Genomic DNA, 22,584 nt, shown 5'->3' with positions numbered 1-22,584 from the left:
TAGGAAGCGAGAATTGAATGTTTTCCTGATTTCCAAAAATCGGGGAGATTTTTACTCCAATTCCACAACTCAAGTATTTGAGTTTGGGTGAGAGAGAATGTTTGCAAGGCAGTGTGTGTATGGCTGTAAACGCATTCTATCGTATGGCTCGGAATTTGGCTTTTCTCGTAGTTCAGCTTCTGCTGTGCGATATCTGACCCGCTGTGCAGTTCCCAGAACTGTATCTGTCCCGGTCGCACAACGCTATTTCTCTACAGAGTCTGCAGCAGTAGGCATTGGCTGGTTTTGCAAATATGGTTCAGAAGCCTTCCGGAGAAGAGATTCGGAAGAAGATGAAGGAGGCAACCGCAAAGGTGCAAGCGGAGCGAGCAAAGGAGGCCACCAAAGCAAATGCCGCAGGAGAGAAGAAAGAGCCCGAGGCAAAAGTGGTGAAGGTATTTTTGAGTCGCCGCGTCTTATTGTGATAGAAGGAGGAGTGCTTTACAACAGTGAAGGATGCCACTGGCAACGAGGTTACCATCCAAACGAAAGCAGTGGATGCGGCCGGCAAACCCCCCGTGGAGGAAAAGGTCGTGAAGGTACCGCTTCTTCTCCAACTCGATGATAGCTCGTGGACGAAGTGCTTGCGCTGAACTTCATTCAGATCGGTCAGTTTATGCGAGTCATGAAGGAGCGACTCGGACTTCCCGACGTCCTGGCTGCTCCCAGCGCTGCTCCCGCCGTGGGTGCTCCGGGTGCTCCGGGTGCCCCAGGAGCGGCAGATGCGGCCGCTGGAGCAGGCGAGAAGAAGGAGGAGAAGAAGGAGAAGAGAACGGCGAGCGTGAAGCTGGTGAAGTACGACGCAAAGGACAAAATCAAGGTAGAAACGCGATGGAGGGGTGAATGACAGATTATTAAGGAGGTGCGAGGACTTCTGAACTTGGGACTGAAGGAGAGCAAGACCCTCGTGGAGAGTGTTCCTGTGATGTTGAAGGAGAACATGCCTAAGAAGGAGGCGGAGGAATTGGCAGCCAAGTTGAAGGCGTTGGGTGCTGAGACGGCTTTCGAATAATTGTTTTATGGTTTGGAGTGTTTGTATCAAACAGAAGAGACTACTGCGTGTTTGCTTTCTGACACTCATGACAGGCACAGTTGGGATGGGTGCAGTGTCCGCAGTCCTTGCAGATGTCGCAGGAGCATTCGGGGTTCTTGCAAGTCTTTTCGGTACTCTTATGGGCGCAAGGCATTGTATCAACTATAGACAACAAAATTATGTGAATAAGATTCGCCGTCAAAGGGAGCTGACCCACTTATCAAACTTGTTTCTTCGATTGACAAGATGAGCGAAGACCACGGTGTAGAGATAAAGCAAGACGCTCTGAACGTTGTGGATTCTTGGTTGGGTGCATCTTCGTCAAACCAAGAAGAAGAAGCAGTTAAGCAACCAGTTTTTGAGCGGAGAGCACAGCGCCTAGGCCTCGGAGCAAAATATGTCCCACATAAGAAGGTAGAGACTTTTGGATGTTCAGCAATCAGAAAACCGAGCCTCCAAGTGTGCTTAAAAAGAAGCTCCTTCGTGAGAAACGCCGGAAGCGAGAACAAAGACTGGAAGAGGCTGGTGATTCTTCAAACTCGGATTCAAAAGAAGAAGGCCTGAGTAAGGCGAAGCTAGTCAAATCGAAACTGAACCACGAGTGTTCGGGGTGGTGCTTGCATCTAATTTGTAGTTGCTAAATCTGTTCGTCCGGACAGTAAGAAAAGGAAAGAGAAGTGATTTTTCTAGTTTTTTGTGATGTTTGTTTCAGTTCAAGACATTCTTGTGTAATCATAGTAACTTTAAGTGGAAGTGTGAGGACAGATGACAATGTTGTGATAGTAAGGCATCCAACTCCCATTCCCATCGAATCGGTTTTCCTATCCATTTGCTACCCAAGCAATCATCCCTTTTCAGTGGTGGTATGAAAACAAACAGTCCTAGGCACGCAGATTCTTATAGCAAGTGCAGCCCTCATCTCCCAGACGCTCCAGAACAAGAGGCTCCTCGCCCTCAGGATCCTTGAAGGTCAGGCTCTTCTCGCCAAAAGCCATTTCGACGTCCGTAGGAACGCCAATCTGAGACTTCATATCCGCGAAAGGATCGTTGCCCTCCTCGTCCTTGCAATCCAGAGTGGTGACATCGTACTCCTTGTTCAGCTCCAGAGGCTCCGAGCAAGTGTACTGCGAAATCATCATTTCGTTGGTGAACTTCATCAAGACCTTATCGACAGTCACGGTCACACTCTTCTCCACATCGTTCTTGAACTGCAAAGGTCCGCTCACAGTGACCACAGTCATCTCCGTGGCCTCAGTGCACTGATCACCCAGATACACAGAGAGAGGATACTGCAGATAGATGGGGTTCTTGTGCATCATGCCCAGAATCTTCATATCAGCCTGCATCGACACAAGGGGAGAGGACACACAGCCAGTGGAGTAGCGGCCGCAGAACTTAATGTCCTCGTTCTTGGTCTCGGTAGCCTTAGGAACGGCCTTAGGAATCATAGAAGCGCTCTTCTTAATGATATCCTTGGCACAGGTGCAGCCAGTATCGCTCAAACGATCGAAGGGAAGTCCGTCATAAGTGGCAGTCTTCTCACCAAACTCAACCTCCACGTTCATCTTTCTGCCAAGGAACAGCTTCAACTCATAGAAGAAGTCGTTACCCATGCCATCCTTGCAGGAAATGGTGGTGATATCGTAGTCCGTATCAAGATCCAGAGGCTCCGTGCAGGTGATCATATCCAGCAACTCCTGCATATGGAAGTTGATCAAGATCTTCTCATAAGTAATCTCCATGTACTGCTCGTTGCTCTCAACGAACTTGACAGGGGACTGAATCGTAGTGGAAACAGCGAACTGATCAACACAGTTCTCGGAAATGTACTCGTGAGTAGTATAAGCCATGTACACAGGATCATGATGCATCATTCCCAGAAGCTTCATGTCGAATTTGGCAGAAATACCCTTCTTGGGGAAGCACCAAGATTCGTAAGTTCCGCAGTACTTAACATCCTCGTTGGCAGGGTGGTTATACGATCTGCGAGGGAAGCCAGGAGACTTCACATAGGACACATTCACGAACTTGAAGGCTTCCGAAAAAAAGTCCTTATTAATGGAGGTAGCCAAAGAACAGGCAAGAACAAGGCAAATAATAGCCGATCTCATTGTAATCCACTTACAAAAGAAGAAAAATATTTTGCGAAAAATAACTACTTTCCAGTAATTTTGTATTCCAAAAATAGCCTTTATTTGTTGTGTCCACTTGGAAGGCGGTTTCATTAATATTATCAACAAAATTGTGTTTTGAAGGTGACGCAAGTATGTATTTTTCGAACACTCAAAAGGAAAGGCGAAAACAAGACTCTCATTTGGAACGAACGGTAACCGTATTTCTAAAAATCCCCATTTCCAAAAGTACTCGAAAACACACTCTTTCCAGGCCATTGAATTGTTCAGGAGCTTCTCATCTGCAGATCCAATGATCTATTCATTCCATGTATACTTGCTTTTCTTCGCTGCTTTATGCATTCTCTGAACCTTTCCAATTTATTGGATTTATGTACAATATCTCAATTTCTTATGCAAAACGTGGATCATTCCATAGCAGAGTAGATAGAAGAAGAATGAATCGAAAACGGATAAATTGTATAGGAGTTGGATGAGGTGACTACAAGGAGATATAAGATGCCAATAGTATGGCTTGTCTCGTGATCATTGTCGAAAACCACTAACACTCTTTTTATGAAAAATTGTATTCATTGCATAATATAATGAACAAAAATGATTGCAAAACGGTCCTATTCATACCATAGAGAACAATCTGGATAAAAAGTGTATGCACCCATATAAATATATTTATACAGATAGTTACACCACACTAGTTGTGTAGTGCATAACATCTGATATGGAAATTGATAATCTATAAGGGGAACAAAAATCAGAGTTTGGAGGGAAAGAATGGTTTTTCAATGAATCGTTATTTTGTAGATAAAAAGGTGGGAAGTGGAACATGTACATATCTGTATGAACTTATTCAGCCTAGTTGGAAGTGTATTTCTTGTTCATGATGACCACAGTGAGAAGATCTATGCACTAAAACAGATCCGTGTAAACGATTCCGATATTGGCGGTATACTCTGATATTGTAATGGATTGATTCAATAGATGATGGAACCATTCATCCATCGAGAGAACTGTTCCTCAACCAATATCTTATGGATCACTCCGATGATCGCTCAAGACACTATTTTGCAAATATGATTGGTACTGCAGTACACAGCTCACGATATAGATCACTTTTACACTGAACGAAATGAGATGGATGGAAAGACAATCTGGAATAACATTGTGCTGGAGTTTGAACAATACTCTCTCTCCTATGCTATTCTCCATAATCTGGAACTCAACAAAATCCAGCTTGTTCAATCAATTATAGAAGGTACGACTACTACTACGACTGTTGCCTGATTGTATTTTAGAAATGTCCTTCCTCCACTCTCACCAAATAATCCATCGCGACTTAAAGCCTTCCAACATCCTACTCTCGGCTGACTCCAAGGTAAAGCTATGTGACTTCGGTTGCAGTAAACGCATCGAAGGCAGCATGGAGAACCATCGTAGTACTCCTCTGGTTACATCTCGATTTTATCGGTTGGCAAATTAGGTATGTCTGATGACTAGAGCGCCTGAACTGCTGATGGGTGCCACGCGCTACGGCACAGCGATTGATATTTGGTCACTGGGTTGTGGTACGGATGGGAATCGAGAGTAAATCGCAGTCATTGTGGAAATCTTCTCTGGAACTCCCTTGTTTGTCTCGCTGGAGTCAGACGCTGAGCAGCTTGTGAGCATTATCAATAGTAGGATCGATCCTTGATAATGAACTAGTCCTGGGTACTCCGACCGAAGAGGAACTCGCTCAGATGCAGATCCCTCGAATGAATAGGGAATGTAGAGAGAGAGGGAGAAAGGAGGAGTGATAAATAGATCTCTCTACTCTTCCATCTATCAAGCCTATTCCTTTGGATTCTGTGCTTCCTCGAGATATTCCTAAGTATTATGTTGTTTCGAAGAGTGTAATGGATCAGATCTATCATGCGAATGATCGGAAGCATGCTGCAGTATGATCCTTCCAAACGTCCTTCAGCGACAGAACTTTTGTCTGAGATGTTGCATGTTTGAGAAGACAAACAAATATGGATGATGTAACGTTTATGTGGACAAGTGCATTAATGAGTGTTAGGGTGACAGAAAAAAGAATAATAGGATTGAAAATGAGAGTAATGCGAAAGTCTAGTGGGAACCGCAGAAGTCAATCGCAAGGATATCAGATTGAATAGTGTGGAGGGTATGAAATTGTGCGAGGTTCAGGAATCGAAATTGATTATTTGAATGATATGAAGTAGTAATTTGTTTGATAACAAAGTCCTTTCGTTACAGTTAAGTTTGAACCTTATTCTATTATTAACGATGTTCACTATCTTGAAGAGCATGTATTCATTTCAAAGGTAATAAAACTGACATTTCAATAAAAGAGAGTCAAGGTAATGAAAATGTGAAATACATTTGAATCAAAGCTACAAGTAACAAAAATTAACAATAAATGAATAAATAAATTGTTTGTACTGCACCAAAATATAGAAAATACAAAATGGCTGGAAAAGTGAGATTATGTCAAATTTTTCTAGTTTCTAACACACCAACATATCATAGCCATAGAATAAATAATCTATAACATAAATTCTTTCGAGAAATAATGCAACAAATCCTATTTTCAAAAAACCGTTATCTTCATATTTCTTCATTTCCATGCAAAACATTACCGATTTTGTCAATTCTGTTATTAGTGACTATCATATTGATAGTTCTATTATTCAAAATGTGCAGGGATGCTTGGGTAAACAAATGAAAGTGGATGGCTGGATTTCACTCATATTGAGTAATAGTGAATGTGCAGTATTGAAATTCGATAATGGAGCATTTATGAATCAAGGATTTGTCCTCAATGAGCAGAAAGTGTTGAAAGTGATTGGAAATCATCAAATTGGTGCTATTTCATATAATGAAGAACAATCCATAGAAGTAGTGGAAGAAGGAATCGTGGATTTGGATCATGGAAGTCGATTTGAAGGATTGGTATTGGCAGAAAACAAGTTGGGAATTCCATTTGGATATGGTGAAATGTATGATGATGATGGATTATTGGTGTACAAGGGCATAATGATCAATTGGAAACGATTTGGATATGGAACGAGTTATCATAATAATGGTTTGATTGAATATGAAGGATATTGGTGTGATGATAATCGATTTGGAATTGGAAAAGTGTATGATCGATATGGTAAATTAGTGAATGAATGTGAATGGTATAATGGAATTGAATGTGATATTGATGTAAAATATGAAGGCGATGGAAGCAAACCACTGAATATCGGAATGAAACATTTGAAACTGATTGACAAATGTGTATTGGTTGATTGGAATGTTTCATTGTTGTACAATTTGGAATCTATCGAAATCGGCGATGAATGTTTTGAATTAGTGAAAACATTCAGAATTGATGGATTGAATCGATTGAAAAGTCTGAAAATCGGCAAGAATTCATTTACGCAAGTAAAAGAGGATGATCTTGAGGATGATGATCCAGATATGGATGATCTCTTGAATAGATGCAACAACCAATCAAAATCTTTTCACATATTGAATTGTGAATCACTGAAATCCATTGATATTGGTAGATACAGTTTCAGTGATTACGCAGGCGAATTTGAATTGAAGAATCTACCACAACTAGAATCCATTCAAATTGGAACAAGGAGAGGCCATACATTTAATTTCCAGTTTTGTTCATTTGTGATTCGAGGTATGGATTTGATATTGAATATTTAGGTAATGATTAGATTTTCCAAATCTACAATCCATTATATTAGGTAAAAATGTATTCGAAGAACCCCTATCAACAATAATTGAAAGTATTGAATGAATTTGAATGAACTGATTGATCTGTAGATCTTCCACAATTGCAGTCCATTGAACTTGGTAATATGGCATTGGCTGGAAAAGAGAATGATGAATCCTGTTCCTTGGTAATGCGAAGTAATAATGAATTGATTCGAAATGATTTGCTTTGTAGATCTTCCAAATCTAAGATCCATCGATTCCAGGGAATGTAGTTTCTATCATCCTCGTGTAGTGACTTTGGAAAGTATAACTATCCATTGCATACGGATAGCATTTAGATATTCCAAATCTCCAATATGTCGATCTACCTGATTCATTCGAGGAAGTTCGATCGAAATCAATTTCGAGTATTGTGTTGATTGATTTGATTTCATTCATAGATGTTTCTTCCATTCTCTCTGATTTAGTCAATATCAAGCAGTAAGTCCATCATTGGATCTACACATTCTATTCTATTCTATTCTATTCTATTCTATTCAACGATTATTGTATGTTCAATGTTTACATTCTATGTTTGTTCCAAATCTCCACCTATCATTGAACGTCAGCTGTTCTCAACCTGTCATCAATGTGATATCGACACGTTGCAACATTGGAGTATAGATTTGGTATGCAATTCACAATGCAATTCTATGCTTAATATTCGAATCACTATCCTATGTACCATTTCCCTAAAGAAAACTCACGAAATACCTATTGAAAGGGTTGCTTGCGAACATAATTCATCCATTCCATATCGAGAAATGAAAAGTGTCCATCTCCAAGCTAGATTACCCATTGAAATGATTCCTTCTGATGTTACTATCACACTGACTTCTCCGCAATGTATTGCAAAGTATGCCCATCTTATTTCTCATCACGAGAACACAATTTCTACAGACACCTTACACACGACTTGAGAGACCAAAATAAATTTAAATTTAAAACAAACAATTCAAAATAGCGGCCGCTAGAAATGAGAGATCCCGATCTATGAGTGACCACCACCAATATCATTTACGCCAGTTTCCAGAAGAGATTGATAGTCAATTGTTCCAGGCTGAAAAATAGACATAAAAGGCTTCTGATTAATTTCTTGAGGATCGCTCTTTTGAACATCATCGAGCTTATCCCTTGTAGACACTACTACTTGTTCAGTGTCACTAGCATTCCTCTGTAAGTCTCGATCCTCTTTACAACACTCCTCCCTTTCAGTTTTGATCGAGTTCTGACTGGGCTGCACGAAAGAACGCACCTTCGAAGCGCTCTCCATGGACGGCGTTCTCTCCAACGGTAGAGAGCACGAAACGCCAATGACCCGAATCGAAAGACTGCCCACAGACGACTGGAAGACTTGAGTGTCTTCCTGAGGTCTCGGAGAAATGGCTGACATTGAGATAGTCGTCAACTCTTCATCTTCCGCATTTTGTACAGGTGGCTTGCTGAGAATTGACAAAAATGTGGGATGTAGTAAGTTCCCGTTGAACACTTTGGGTTGAAGGATATGTTATGAACAGAAACGAAGAGATGGAAGTACCGAAGAAGATGCGAGCAACGCCTTTGAATACACTGAGCATATTCCAAACACACACAAAGAATACAACACCTAAAACGCATATCGCAGTCCGTAAAGCAAGCTCCGTCTTCGCCTCGCTTGCGCTTACAAAATGGAATTCCTCAGGAGTCTCGTCCATTTCAGTGGGGATTTCTGTAGGAAAGAAAACAGAAAACACCTTTAAATAGTAGCTGAGATTGATAGGAAGATCCTGAAACTCTTCTGTTAGCACTTCTCGGTCATGTTCATTGTCGTTGGACGATAGAAACAAGTATTTGACATGTAGATAGAACCGTGCATTGACTGACGGCTGCACTACAGTAACCCATTCGTCTTTCATATACGAGTTTGAAAGGGAGGGCAAGGAAAGATAGAGTACAACACCATTCTTTAAGCGAAGCAGAATCGGACATGTTGAGTATATTGACTCGTATGACTCTGGTACAGAAGCCTAGTATGAACGCAAAACATAAAAAAGACATCAAAGCTAGAAGAATCAATCGATTCGTATTTACAGTCATTAGAAAACTCTACCTCATCCACTATATGTAAAAATAGCCCCCAAAAGAGTACAAATCAAATTGTTCAACCATTGTAGCGTTACCTCCTTCTCATTCGGTCCTCCACTCGCATGCTTCACCGATTCTTGGTGAATACAGATACATCGAAAGCAGACCACTCCGGGTTGCTTTACTGTCCTATTAAATACAAAATGACCCCCCTTTTCGTGGTGACAACAGTGGTTACACACGACTGCTCCGCACTTGGTACATTTCTTCGCATTCTTGGAGGGAACTGGTTTCATACAAATCGAGCAACACAGTTCTCTGTTGACACTCTCCATGGATTACAAAGTTTCAATATCTTAGTGGTTTCAAAATTTGAAGATTTCCCCCTTTTTATGGAATGGACAAAGTTCGACATTCAAAGGATTTTCTACCATGGCAGAACCCTATGCTGTGGACACCGAAATCATTAATGTTTCTCTTAGCATTGAGAATTCGGATCCATCGCTAGTATCAATTCACAGTAATCAGACGGTTCAGGAATTACGGTTCTTTTTGCAAGTATTTTTATTTTTATTGTGTTCCATCCAGGAAAGCTACAATATTCCCACTGCTGGTACGCAAATCGTTATAGACGGATTGCTGGTGGAAGAGGATATGATCGTTAGGAATGCTTTTGTGGAACTGACCCCGGCCATTTCTGTTTTTTATGGATCAGAAGTTGTTTCTCTTTCTCTCCGCTTTAATGACTATCTTTTCTATTATTCCTTCCCCTTGGATGCGACAGTAGAACTCGTCGCTAAAGGATTTAATTCTGTTTGCCTTTTTGTTTTGTGTGTTACGTAGTACTTGCTTCGGAACTACTCTGATATGATGTCCATTAACGATATCATCATTTTCTATAAAGACGAGGCGATTCCATTTACTGTCCAGTTGAAATCGTTGCAGTTGGAAGAGGACGCGCTCCTTCTTTTTTCCTATGCGGAAGGAGTGCATTCTGATTCATTTACGCTGATTTCATAGGTGAACCTTAGCCCCTACGTCGCTCTTTATGCTCAAGAATTAAACCGTCGCCTCTGCTTAGAAATCGAAATCTCGGAAACTCGACAAGATTTAGACCGAGTCATTTCACACGTCGGGTCCTTACAAAACCAAAACACCTTTTTGCAAAACCAAATCACCGAGCTCTCGAACGCCGAGTCCACCGAATCGCTTCTGCTCTCGCTCCAACAGGAGAACGAGGCCTTACGCGCCCAGCTGTCCTCTGCCCAGTCGAACTCGGACGTTTCTCGCGCGAAGACGCGGGAAAGCGAGTCTCTCTCGGACTGTCCGAAGCGCTCGAACGATTTAGAGACGGAGAACCTTCGACTGCACCGCCAGATCGCCGAACTGACCAAAACGCTCAAAGAGGACCAAAAGCGAATCGAGAATTTGCATATGGAGTGCGGCAGTCTGAGCGGGAAGCTGAACGAAGCGATGGAGTTGATGGAGAAATACAAAACCGGGTATATGAATATGAAGCGTCGCAATGACACGCTCGACAGGCCTCGCATGGTGATCCAGCAGGTCGACCAACTCACCAAATCGAGCGGGTACTATAAATGTAGGCGAAGCCTGTTTTTTGTTATGAAAAGACGTGATCGGAAAGGACCCCAAGCAGTCCGTCGAAGACCAGCTCCAGCAGTTGAAGGACGATTTGATGGATGCGGGGGCTTACGAGATCATGGTGTTGGATTTAAGTGGAAGCTGTCTGAACAAGGCAGCGATCACGACGCTCTATCACTTCATCGAAACCGGATTGTTTCCTCGTCTGCACATCATCGATCTTTACTGTTTCCTTCTCTCTCCCACCGTTTAGCCAATAGACTGCAATTTATCCGAGGAGGACGCGACGTATCTCTCCAACTGGATCTCCTGCTTCCCCTTCATCGACGTGCTTTCTCCGGAGCTCATTCGTCGTCTCCTCTCTCCCCTCTCATTCTAGGATTCAAAGTTGCACCGGACTGCTTCGAAAAGCTCGCCAAGTACTGCGATCCGCAGCTCACGATCAACCTCCAAAACATCGATCTGCGAAATTTCGGGCTCGGCGACGACGGGCTGCTTCTCATCTGCGAGCTTATCAACCACTACTTCCTTCCCAACGTCATCACTCTACTTCTCGACAGTTCCTTTCTCTCTTTCTGCTTTGATTCAGACAACAATATCGGCGATGCCGGCATGCGCGCGCTCTCTCTCGTCCTCATCCCCACCTTCATCAGTCACAGTCTGCGAGCGTTCTCCTGCGCCAGCAATCCGCTCTCTTTCGACGGAGCCAAAGCCATCTGCACGATCATCCTCAACAATCCGCAGATCCAGCGACTCTGGCTTCGAGGCAGGCATTTCTTTGCACGGTCGAGCGTAGACATCAATCTCGGCGATGTGGGGCTTCACGAGCTCTGCAAAGTCTTCGTGAATAGCAACTGCTACTCGCTCACTCTGCTGAATCTGATGAGTTTGGAAGGACTGGAGCGATGATCTGCAGACAATCACATCACGCAGAACGGAATTCGCGAGTTCAAAAGTCTCATCGATTACGATGTGTTCCACATCACCGACTTTGGATTGGCCAGTTTCCTTTTCGTTTGTGCCGGTTCGATCTCTAGATAATCCCATCGGGGACGAGGGAATCGCGTTCTTCCTGCAGTCGATTCACGATAAAAAGTACCACATCGACAAGCTCTATCTCCGCGGTTTGCTTTATTTTTGATAAAATGATTTTACGTAGACACGCGCATCACCGAGAAGGGAATCCGGGCTCTCAAAGACTCCATGATTCGCGGCGATTTGTCCTTCAACGAGCTCGGTCTGACCAGCAACGCGATCGGCGACGAGGGATTTCGAAGTCTCATCGAAGGAATCGTTCAGGCCAACATTCAGCTCCAAAAATTGTGGCTTTTCGGTTCGATTTGGGTGATGGGTGCTGAGGGGTAGAGGCGAATTTGGATGCGGGATGCGTGGATTCCTTCGTTTTGTTTATTCAAAGCGGAGCGATGAATCAGCTGGTTCTGCTCGACATCGCGGGCAATGCGATCGACCATGTCGCTTTCTCGCTGATTTGCGATGCAATCATCGATAACCAGACGCCTCTCGCTTTGAAGGAATTATGGATCGGGGGATGCAACATTTTGGATTCTGGAATCATCATGTTCACTTCGCTCATTCGCAATGGATTTTTGCCGCAACTGTCTACGCTCTGCTCGGATAGTACATGTTGGATGGTGAATTGAGTGGTAGTGTGCGGCATTACCGATGAAGGAGCGCAGTTGCTTGCGAATGCGGTGGAACAGAACTACCCTCACATGGATCAGTTGAATTTGCTAGACAATGATGTTAGTGATAAGGTGAAGGATGGAATAATAAAGAATTTGCAGTCTATTGTAAAACTGTTAGATATTTGGTTTGTTTGTTTTTGTACCTTCTCGATGAGTGCCGAGCCATGTGAAAGTGAAGGTGAAAGTAAAAGTGAAATTGGAGTGAAACGATAATCGATAGAGCACAAACTCGCCCAGGATATACTCTCCCATCCGTCCTCTTCGGACACGCAGTATCTACCTTCTTTACTACCCACTCAGGGTCAAGAAAATGAAGGCAACAATAGCTGGAAGCAAGAGATTGCTTTTCTTGCAGAATATGGCTATAACCTTGAAATGATTGATCGAAAATCTCGTATTCCACTTCAGCATGAGAATTCGCTTCACTCTATTCGCGGAAGATCGGCTCCTACTGTAAATCTAAAACTGTGGTTCGATTTAGGCCGAAAAACTTTGCAAATATTTAAGAGACCACCCACAATATCGTATAGTGGATATTCGCGAGCAACCAACACTCTATTGGTGCAAATACTGCGGTCTGTTAGAAGAGAACATTGTAATTTGTTCCTTGCGGATTGCTATCTCTCTAGACTGCTCATCAAAACAACTGCTTTTATCGGTCTTCCAAAGTGAACTCGGCAACTTATCCGAACGATGTGTACACATTTCTAGACTCAGCTCCTTCCATGCAATACGACAGTGACACTATGGACGAGTGGTATTCCTTTTTTGGAAGAGATCAAATCATTTTCCATGCATTCGATTCAGCGTTCGACATGCCACTGGAAGACAATTCCGCTTCTCCAGAAGAATCGGATGTGTCGATGTTTGATCCCTGCTTTGTGAGCGCAGTCGCTCATTGGATCAATCTATGCAGTGCGAACCATTTGCAGGTCTCTACGAGTGGGTACCAAGCACTTGAGTCTTGTCTTGAGGTTTTTCTCTCTCACGTCCTCGAGGCTTGCAACGAAGAATCCATTGAGCGCACGCACAACACAGACAAGCGTGTTTTAGTTCCCGCAGTATTAGGTGGTGCCATTCCGAAGTGTCCCTATCTCCAGTTTATTTCGAATGTAGGACTCATGAAGCCGCAGTCCATCGATTCTCTTGTTTGTTGAATACTGGTTTGGTTGGAGTGGGCGTTTCACCCTCTCGATGAAACTTCCAGAACCAAAGGACATCAAGAAAGTCGCTCATCTTTATCCTTTTGTAATAATGGTAGGTGGAGTGCTCATTAGCATGACTAATTTTGATATTGTGGAGTGCGAAACCGAGTGGAGGACGAATTCTCACCGTTTGTTGTAGCCCAAGGAGATTAAGGACGTTCGTGAGTTCATCACTGCTGCCAGAAGAAAGGACGCCAGCTGTATGCCCATTCGATGCTCTCCGTGATTTTGTAGTGATCAAGATCAAGAAGAACGCTTCTGGTGAGACTAAGCTGAAGGTCCGTTGCAGCAAGGTACGTAGATTGCTCTTTCGTTGACATGTAGTACCTGTACACCTTGGTCGTTAAGGAGAGTGCTAAGGCTGAGAAGCTGATCAAGACTCTTCCTCCTGGTGGGTGGCATGCGTTTTTCTGTGACAAATAGGTGTAAAGAAGGTGGAGATTAACTAAGTGCTCAAAGGATGGTTGAGGTTTTTGATGTTTGTTAGAAAAGCGTTTTGGGAAAGCGATTCCGTGAATCAGGTTGCGTGAAGAAGAATGAGAGGGAAGTCAGCCACTCATGATTTTGGCGGGCTTTCAGTATTTTCTTATCCGAATGAATCCTCCGAGTAATTCGTCGCCTGTTAAGACGTTCTCCTACTCGCAGCACCTTCTGCAACAGCGAGTCATTGGATATGACAACCTACCCACATTTTCGTGGTTCCCTCCGGATTCGTCTCCAAACCCCAATATGAACAAGAACCGTGTTATTGTATTTGATTAGTTGCGCTGCCTGTATTCTTTCCTGTTTTGCTAACAAACATGTCACTGTGTGAACTTTGACGCATCCAACTTGACAGGCATCCTATTAGCATTTCTGCGACGAGCTGCACTGCTCTCCATCTGCTTCACTTGCACCGTCTTCCTCAGCTGGTTCTGGAGATTCGTCGCGCTCGCGGCGGGCAACTGCTGAATTGTGATCTTCATGCGCTCCGCATTCGCCGTAGCCACTACGAACAAGATCTCTCCGATCATCCCGTTAATCTTGGTGATCTCCGGATCTTCGACGGCTTTGCTCACATCCATCGGCTGCAGCGCCACGCTCCGATCCAACGCCAGCGCATTGAGCCGAATCACGAGATCGACCACCTCATTCTTCTTCTCGGTCTTTCCATAACACAAAGCGGCGAATTGGACGAGCGCGGAGAGCTCCTTCTTCCCGAACTCGTTCACCCGCGGCACCACCATCCCGATCACCTCCACCGCGCACGTGGCGATAAAGAAACGGAGATGTTCGATGCGGAGCTTGGGCGCCAGCTCCACGAACGCGCTCAGCACGAACGCGGCGCGCTCCGCGGTGGCCGCAGCGGCGTTCGCGAAGGCGTGGAAGAGAACCACGAAGTGCTGGAGCATCCAGGGCTCGGTGTGGAGCACGTAGAGCGCGTGAGCGAGCTGGAGAAGCTGGGCGAGGAGAGGCAGCTTGTCGGGCTGGGGAAGGAGAGCGAGCGCGGTTTCCACGATGCTGTCGAGGAGGCTTTTGCGGAGAGGAAGGTCGGAGGCCGCGAGATCGGTGAGCAGAGAGAGCAGCACGCGCGATTCGGAGGAAGGGAGCGCGCTGGACTTGAGGAGGTCGAAGAGGCGGCAGGCGAAGAAGCTGCGGACGTCGGGGCGGTCGGGGAAAAGGAGGAGACAGCTGCGAATGGCGCGGGCGCAGGGGAGATAGGAGGGCGCCGCGGTGAGGAGAAGGTCGCAGACGTGGAGAATCGACCAGAAAAGCGAAGAGGAGGAGGAGGAGGAGGAGGGCGGAGGAGTGGCGAAGAGAGAAAGAGGAGCGCCTTGAAGCGGATCGGCCACGAAGGGAGACACCGAGGAGGCAGATGGCAAGGGGGGTTCCTCCGTTTTGATGGGGATTTCCTCCGTCTTCTTTGGCTCTTCCTCTTTCTTCTGAACTTCTTCTTCTTCCTTCTTTGGAGATTCTTCTTCCTTCTTTTCGATTTCCTTTTCCTGCTTAGGAATCTCCTCATCGAATCCCCAGGATTCGTCGGCTTTCGAGTCTTCCCAATTCTCGCCAGCGTCTTCTTCTTCTTCTTCTTCTTCCTCATTGTCCCAGGACGCTTCGAACGACTCGAGTTTCTTGCCTCGGCCCACTCGGCTTCGCGTGCGACGCGGCGATTCATCGTCCGACGATTCTTCGCTATCCGGAGCAGCGGCGCCCTCCGGCGATTCCTCCACGATCCGGTGTATTGGACGACTCGTCGCACGGCGGCTTCTTCGCGAAGTTCTCGATGGCTTCACAGGCTCATCATCGCTATCCCAAAGATGCTCATCGACTTCTAATTTCGCTTCACTTCGAGCCAAAGCAGTGGAACGAATGTTATCCTTCGAATCTTTCTTGACCTCGTCCTTGACTTCCTCCTTCGGCTCTTCCTTGGGCTCTTCCTTGGGCTCCTCTTTGACTTCCTCTTTCGGCTCTTCCTCTTTCGGCTCTTCCTCTTTCGGCTCTTCCTTGACTTCTTGTTTGGGTTCTTCCCTCGGTTCCTCTTTCGGCTCTTGCTTCGGCTCTTCTTTTACTGGCTTCGTCGCACAGCGGCTTCTTCGCGAAGTTCTCGATGGCTTCACAGGCTCATCATCGCTATCCCAAAGATGTTCATCGACTTCTAATTTTGCTTCACTTCGAGCCAAAGCAGTGGAACGAATGTTATCCTTCGAATCTTTCTTGACCTCCTCCTTGGGCTCTTCCTTGGGCTCTTGCTTCGATTCTTGTTTAAGTTCTTCCTTAGCTTCTTCCTTAGCTTCTTCCTTGGGCTCTTCCTTGACTTCTTCTTTGACTTCCTCTTTCGGTTCTGGCTTCGGTTCTGGCTTCGGCTCTGGCTTCGGTTCCTCTTTGACTTCTTGTTTGGGTTCTTCCTTGGGTTCAGGCTTCGTCGCACGGCGGCTTCTTCGCGAAGTTCTCGATGGCTTCACAGGCTCATCATCGCTATCCCAAAGATGTTCATCGACCTCCAACTTGGCTTCACTTCGAGCCAAAGCAGTGGAGCGAATGTTATCCTTCGAATCTTTCTTGACCTCCTCCTTCAGCTCTTCCTTGGGCTCCTCCTTGGGCTCTTCCTTAAGCTCTTCCTTGACTTCCTCTTTGACTTCCTCCTTCGGCTCTTCCTCTTTTGGTTCTTCCTCTTTTGGTTCTTCTTGTTTCGGCTCTTCCTTGACTTCCTCCTTCGGTTCTTCTTGTTTCGGTTCTTCTTGTTTGGGTTCTTGCTTCGATTCCTCCTTAATTTCTTTAATTTCCTCCTTCGGCTCTTCTTTGATTTCCTCCTTCGATTCCTTTTCTTCCGATTCAACCACCTTCACTTCCTTTTCTTCACTCATCTGCAATTCTGGCTTTGCTTCACTCTGCTTCTTCTCCTCCTCCTTTTCCACTTCCTTCTGCGATTTGCTCGCCTTCTCCTTTGCTTCCTTCATCTCTTCTTCTTCATCGTCCGTCTCATACGAATAGTACGATTCATAGCAATACTCACTCACATACTCATACTCATCTTCGCTCTCTTTTTCCTTCTTCACACTCGCTTCCTTCTTCACCTTGCTCTCTTTCCGAACCGTCACTTGATTCTGCACCTGCTTCGGCTGCAGCGTCGCAATCATCTTTCCTTCCTCTCTCTCCATCTTTACAAACGGGAGAATCCCCGTGAACAGCTCAATGCTTTCATCATACAGCTGATCGCGTAGCTTGGAGGACTTCTGCATGAGCGGCGATTGCAGCAGCACATCCAGCACGTGAAGCACGTACTCCACGAAATCCTCCAGGACGCGCTCTCCTGGAATGAACTGCACGAACGGCTCGCAGAGGCGAAGCGCGATGAGGCAGGTCAGAAGGGAAGGATTCTCCTGCTGGTCGGCTAACAGCTCGTTCAGCGCGCTCATAATGCCTCCGACGATCAAGACCAATTGCTGCAACTCGTAGTTGGGCTCCTTTTTCTTCGTCACTTGCTCTTGATTCACCAACGCCATGGCAACGAGGAGATACAACGCGAACTCGGTCGCGTCCTTCTGCTCCATCAGCGCTCTGCGGATTCGAACGCACCATTTCGCACGCCAATAATCCGCATTCTGATGCACAATGGAAGTCATCTCACTCCGAATCGGGCCTTGCAGCTTCGAATCGGGAAGGAAGCAGAGCAAGAACAGCTTCGCCATGACTTGAATCTTGATCTGCTCAATGCGGAGAATCGTCTTGCTGTTGTCCACATTCTCATCGAGCGGCTTCACCATCTGCATCAACTTCCCCAAAGACGCTCTGTCGGTAATGACGCCGCTGGTAATCAGCGTGTAGACGATGTTCACTGACAGCACAACGGGATCGTACACAGTGCTGAGCGTCAACACGCGACGAATCGCCGAAATGATCTGCACTTCGTACTGCTCGATGAAGAAATGATCCGGGTTCTCTGTGTCCGGAACAGAAGCGTATCGAATAATCACATCGTTCAGCATGCACAATCCCAGAGTCTATTCATTACGCTCTCTCTCTCTCGATCCTCACCTGAATGCATTCCAACTGGCTGCCTTCGTAACTAATCGTCGTACTGTGGCAGCACAATCGAATCAGCTCGCTCAACATGCGATAGATAATCGGATTCGATTCGTCCACAATGTCGAACAGCTTGCGAATCACCGTGTAGGAACCTTCCAGCGAGAGCAGAGACGCTTGCCACATCCATTCCTTTTCATTGTCGTCGTTTTTAGCCACAGTGAGCGATTCAACGCCTTGGTCCGCTTCTTCTTTATCGTCGTCAGCGTGAGGCGAGTCAGGCTCCGCTCCGTTCTTCTGCGAAGACCAGGAGGCCGAGAAAATGTCGATCAGAGGCGCATCGCCCATCACCACCTTGGAAATGTCGCAGACAAAGCTCCAGAACGAAGAAATGTCGGAAGGCGAAATGGTCGACAGCTTTTTGTTGATGATGTCGACATAGAGCTCGGAACAAGCATTCACATGCACCGTCATATCCGTTCTAAAAGTTGTGATGACAGAAATAGAAAGTACAGAATGCATTTCTGATAGCAAGTCAAGACTTCTTCGAGAAGCGTTTCAATATCCACGACCACTTCGTCTTTGGATCCATAGAAGAAATTAGGCGTTGTGGCGACCACACGTTTCATCGACAAAATCGCAGAGACTAGTCGTTAGCAAGCATACCAAGAGTAATAAAAAATACAGCGAAGATTGGTGTCGTTGCACACCAGACTGCGGCGAAGTCGGTCGATAATCGCAGGAATATGCAGGAACGAAGGAGACAATTCGAAAATGATCGAATAAATCTGAAGACACGTCTGCAACACTTGCGTATCATTGCACGTGTTCCACATCTACAACTCACCCAAACGCATCCCACTCCCCACAAAATCGATAATATTCAGCAGCGTTACGCAGTCGTACTTGTACATCTCCAGCACCGTGTGATCCACACCACACAAAAACGCGTAGATCACGTGTAGCAGAGAGAGATTCACCGAGATTCGGTTCTCATACAGCAGGCCGCCAGCATCTTGGAGAATGCTGTGGCTCACCGTCATCAAAAGCCAGCGAACGATCTGCGGATCGCAGATCACATCGTTGAGCTGCAGCGCGATTGCCACGGAATGCAAGCACCACGTCCGCAGCGGCTGCTCGTAGCTCGCACACTCCGCAATGAGCACGTGAATGACGCTGTCGGTCATCGCTTCGCCGTTTCGACAGTCCACCGAGCGCTGAATGTTGCAGAGGCAGAACACGCACGTGCTCACTTTCAACGGATCGGAATGAGCCGAAAGCACGGACTGGATCTCGTTGATCACGCTGTTGACGAACTCCACGTCGGTCACAACGCAAAGCTGCGATAACGCCTCGGCCGCGAGACGGCGATTGATCGGGTCCACGCTGCTCATCGCAGAGAACAGAATCGATCGCGAAGCGGCGAGCCAGGGATGCGGCTCTAAATAAAGATCGAACTTGACTGCGGTCTAGACATGAGAAACACGGCAACGCAAAGAGAAACGCACATCGACGACACACCACAGAATGCACAAAATGTTGTGCGCACAGATCTGCTTCGCCTCGGTGGTCATTTTCTCGCGGCCAGACATTCCGCTCAGCACCACTTCGATCATGCGGCCTCGACTTCCCGATCCCGTGTAGACGAAGAGCTGGGAGAAGGCCTGGATCGCCACGTTGATCAGACGGACGTGGAGCAACGGCGAGTAGGGACGCATCAACGAGGGATAGGGAGGATTGGAGCTGGGCGTGACGAGCGCTTTATGAAAGATGATGTAGCTAACAATCATCCATTGCGGCTAATCAAACAAGGATTCGTCCTCGTAGTCGTAGGGGTTCCGGTTCTTCAACGCCTTCGCGTTCTTCTCGAAAGTCTGCAGCGAGGCGACGCACTCGGGGTGATTGTGCATCAGCAGAACGTCGTCCTCGTGCGACAGCAGTTCCTCGCTCAGCGTGCTCATTTCCTCCGTGTCCAACACCAGCTGGAGCGTCAGAGGGAGGTAGAAATCGCAGCCCGCGATCAGAATGTGCGCAGGGAAGGAGTTCACGATGTGCAGCGCCAGCAGCTCCAGACGCTGAATCAGAATGAGCAGATGGCTTGAGTTCGTGGTCAGCGCGCCCAGCAGCGAGCAGAGCGATTGGAACTGCGCGATCTACGCATCAAGCCGCCCTCCAAACGCGACCAGCGAGTTGTACAGCGGCGTGTACTTATCGAACAAGTCGCGTCGCACGCGCACCAGCACCAAGACCGTCTCCAAGCACGGAATCAGCTCCTGCAGACACAAATCGAGCTCCGTTTCGGTCGCAGCCGCGGCCTCTGGATTCGAGCCCGCGCCGCCGATATGCGAAAAACGAATCGAGTGGAACACGGTGTTGATCGCGATGAGGAACTCCGAGGCCTGGTTGATGAGTCGCTCCAACTCCGGGAGAAGCCAGTCGCTGTCCATGGCGCTCAGTCCCATGCGGAGATACCACGCGCCCTCCTCACAGCAGCTGTAGACTTGCCGCTTGCGCGTCGCTTCCGGATTCCCCGTGAGCGAGTTCACGAGACGGTCGGGAACCGTGTTCTCGGAGTAGAGCTGCTGCAGCTCGTCGGCTTTGGCCAGTAACATGCTGAGAAGATCGAACGGAATATCGTGTCTTTCTATCCATCACCCGTAAAAAAACAATGTGAAACTGGTGAAGAGGAGAAGCAGCAACTCGCCGATCGCTTTGCAGTAGCTCGTGATCCCATCGCCCAGCAAGATATCCTCGCGCACCTTGACATCGGTCTTCTCGCGCGCGAACTGGATGTGATGAGTCAGCTGCAGAATCAGCTGCTTGATCATCACCTCGATAATCGACGCGTCCGTGTTCCCCATCATCACCAGCGAGCGAATCACCGTGGTCTGCAGCGCCACGCTGTCTTTCGACAACGCAGGCAGCAGCGAGCCCAGGAACTCATCCAGCTGCGCTTTGATCGCCTCGCCGAGGATCGGCAGGATCTTCGCGAGCAGCTGCGCGGCGGTCAGAGCCACGACTTCGGACGGAAGATCCGCTCCGGACTGATAGGTCAGGATGTACTTGTTGATGATGGAGGACGTGGTGGTGATGTGGCTCTCGCTCAGATACTGGCAGATTCCGTTGAGAATGATCTGCTCCACGCAGGCTTTCACCGCAGGGATCGGATGCACTACACCTCACCGCGACCGGCGACCCAAACAGCGCAAAAACTCGAAGAGCACGTTCACTAAGATCGTCACATCGCGCTCCAAAATATGGTCCTTCGCGCCGAACAGCACGTACAGCATCGTCTGGCCGAAGCAGAGCAGCTCCCGCTCCTCCGCCACGCCGTTCATCTTCGCCACGAAGATCTTCACCACGCTCTCGAACGAGTAGTCGCTCGGATTGAACACATATTCCGGCTCGGACGGCGCCTCCGTCTTCGTCTGCGCGGCCTCCGTCGTTTCGAGGTACGTCGTTTTCCGGTAGGTGGCACGACGCATCGATCGCGCGATCTATCCATCACTCGCTCGCGCTGATCCGACCAACTCCGAAAACAGCATCGCGCTGTAGCGGCACGCGAAGCTCCGCAGACGCAGATCTTCGTCTTGGAACAGCGCAAACAGCTCGTTCACTACCAAGGGGATCGTGATCGGGTGGATCGGGCAGTCCATGCTCAGCACGCCCAGATTGTAGAGAAGCTCCGGGGTCAGACAGCGGTTTTCGGAGCAGGATTCCGTTGCCACGTGGCGCTGGAGCTGCTTGTGGATGGCTTGGATGGTGGAGATGAGAGAGGAGGGGTTGGGAGAGAGGAGAGCGTTGCGGAGAACGGAACCCAGAAAGAGAAGAAGGCCGTACTTTTCTTCGTCCTGGATGTGAGGAAGGAACACAGCGAGGTACGGAGCGAGCTCGGCTGAATTTGGAGCAGTACGTCAAACAATCGCCGATGAAGATGCCGCTCTCGCTGATCTTGGCGTCGAAGAACAGAGAAATGATCTCCATGCACTGGATCTTTACGTACTCACTGTAGCGAGCATTGATCATCTTTAGGCAGGTCCCTGTGAATCAATTCTTAAAAGTGACGAAGAAATACGGATGAGGGAGAGAGAGTTCGCCTTGTGGTGGATATAAATCTCGTCAACGCATTTATCAAAAATATTGCGCACGGGAGGGGTAAACAAGTTACAACCTACAGAGTTACAGAAGATTAGCAATGGCAACTATTCTTTCCTCCAGCACATTCAACAAAGAAAGACTCAAATCTACGCTTCACCACTCACTCAGAACACAACTCTTTACAAAACTTGTTAAAAACATAGTCTTCCACGTAGGGAAGTTCAGTCATCATCTCATTCAGAACATCGAACATTTGCAATCGAAATGGATTGACATTCTTTTCCTCCTTTGAAGCATTGCCTATTCGTCACGCTTCACTCAAACCCCAACAGTTTTTCAGAATCGCCTTCAGTGCAAATAGGCAACCCGATATCTTTTCAGACATAATACTCCGTCTAGAAAGGAAAAAGTGGGCATTTGAGTTGAAATAAAATCATTCAACTTCACTA

General features: G+C 46.8%; 7 protein-coding genes; 5 read left to right on the top strand and 2 right to left on the bottom strand.

The window, feature by feature from the left end:
* Window positions 1-97: 97 nt before the first annotated feature.
* GSBLH_T00004275001 (Ribosomal protein L7/L12) lies at window positions 98-1,065 on the top strand (the record flags this gene model as incomplete). XM_013043151.1 has 5 exons in its annotated part: window positions 98-268; window positions 303-434; window positions 468-578; window positions 608-859; window positions 890-1,065. 5 exons carry the CDS (start codon window positions 98-100, stop codon window positions 1,049-1,051), a joined length of 828 nt encoding a protein of 275 aa, XP_012898605.1. The 3' UTR covers window positions 1,052-1,065.
* Window positions 1,066-1,307: 242 nt separating this feature from the next.
* On the top strand, window positions 1,308-1,768 carry GSBLH_T00004274001 (uncharacterized protein). XM_013043150.1 has 3 exons: window positions 1,308-1,486; window positions 1,516-1,675; window positions 1,707-1,768. Exons 1-3 carry the CDS (start codon window positions 1,319-1,321, stop codon window positions 1,751-1,753), a joined length of 375 nt encoding a protein of 124 aa, XP_012898604.1. The 5' UTR covers window positions 1,308-1,318; the 3' UTR covers window positions 1,754-1,768.
* A 185-nt stretch (window positions 1,769-1,953) lies between these two features.
* Window positions 1,954-3,297, bottom strand: GSBLH_T00004273001 (uncharacterized protein; the record flags this gene model as incomplete). Its single annotated transcript, XM_013043149.1, has 1 exon — window positions 1,954-3,297. The coding sequence occupies one exon, from the start codon at window positions 3,295-3,297 to the stop codon at window positions 1,954-1,956; it is 1,344 nt and encodes a 447-aa protein (XP_012898603.1).
* A 1,393-nt stretch (window positions 3,298-4,690) lies between these two features.
* Window positions 4,691-4,789, top strand: GSBLH_T00004272001 (uncharacterized protein; the record flags this gene model as incomplete). Its single annotated transcript, XM_013043148.1, has 1 exon — window positions 4,691-4,789. The coding sequence occupies one exon, from the start codon at window positions 4,691-4,693 to the stop codon at window positions 4,787-4,789; it is 99 nt and encodes a 32-aa protein (XP_012898602.1).
* Window positions 4,790-9,453: 4,664 nt separating this feature from the next.
* GSBLH_T00006792001 (uncharacterized protein) lies at window positions 9,454-11,532 on the top strand (the record flags this gene model as incomplete). The annotated part of the gene is given in 4 exon segments (XM_013043147.1): window positions 9,454-9,804; window positions 9,865-10,008; window positions 10,042-10,610; window positions 10,626-11,532. The coding sequence occupies 4 exon segments, from the start codon at window positions 9,454-9,456 to the stop codon at window positions 11,530-11,532; spliced, it is 1,971 nt and encodes a 656-aa protein (XP_012898601.1).
* Window positions 11,533-12,356: 824 nt separating this feature from the next.
* GSBLH_T00004271001 (uncharacterized protein) lies at window positions 12,357-14,314 on the top strand (the record flags this gene model as incomplete). XM_013043146.1 has 8 exons in its annotated part: window positions 12,357-12,519; window positions 12,550-12,782; window positions 12,811-12,924; window positions 12,959-13,428; window positions 13,457-13,586; window positions 13,674-13,734; window positions 13,769-13,827; window positions 13,859-14,314. The coding sequence occupies 8 exons, from the start codon at window positions 12,357-12,359 to the stop codon at window positions 13,955-13,957; spliced, it is 1,329 nt and encodes a 442-aa protein (XP_012898600.1). The 3' UTR covers window positions 13,958-14,314.
* Window positions 14,315-17,027: 2,713 nt separating this feature from the next.
* GSBLH_T00007182001 (uncharacterized protein) lies at window positions 17,028-21,522 on the bottom strand (the record flags this gene model as incomplete). Its single annotated transcript, XM_013043145.1, is given in 11 exon segments — window positions 17,028-17,034; window positions 17,042-18,015; window positions 18,050-18,518; window positions 18,551-18,683; window positions 18,723-18,873; window positions 18,907-19,506; window positions 19,546-19,816; window positions 19,847-20,190; window positions 20,221-20,681; window positions 20,715-21,209; window positions 21,240-21,522. Coding segments are annotated over 11 exon segments (4,188 nt in total).
* Between the last annotated feature and the right edge of the window lie 1,062 nt (window positions 21,523-22,584).

Source organism: Blastocystis hominis (assembly GCF_000151665.1).
Source record: "Blastocystis hominis, Singapore isolate B (sub-type 7) whole genome shotgun sequence assembly, scaffold_6".
NCBI lineage: Eukaryota > Bigyra > Opalinata > Blastocystidae > Blastocystis > Blastocystis hominis.
This window is presented reverse-complemented; position numbering and strand designations above follow the sequence as displayed.

What these genes read in the sequence shown, in the direction of transcription:
- GSBLH_T00004274001 (XM_013043150.1), top strand. Translation starts at nt 1,319, where the DNA reads ATGAGCGAAGACCACGGTGTAGAGATAAAGCAAGACGCTCTGAACGTT. An exon ending in AATATGTCCCACATAAGAAG is followed by an intron (nt 1,487 to 1,515) that starts GTAGAGACTTTT and finishes TTCAGCAATCAG; the next exon opens with AAAACCGAGCCTCCAAGTGT. An exon ending in ATCGAAACTGAACCACGAGT is followed by an intron (nt 1,676 to 1,706) that starts GTTCGGGGTGGT and finishes TCTAATTTGTAG; the next exon opens with TTGCTAAATCTGTTCGTCCG.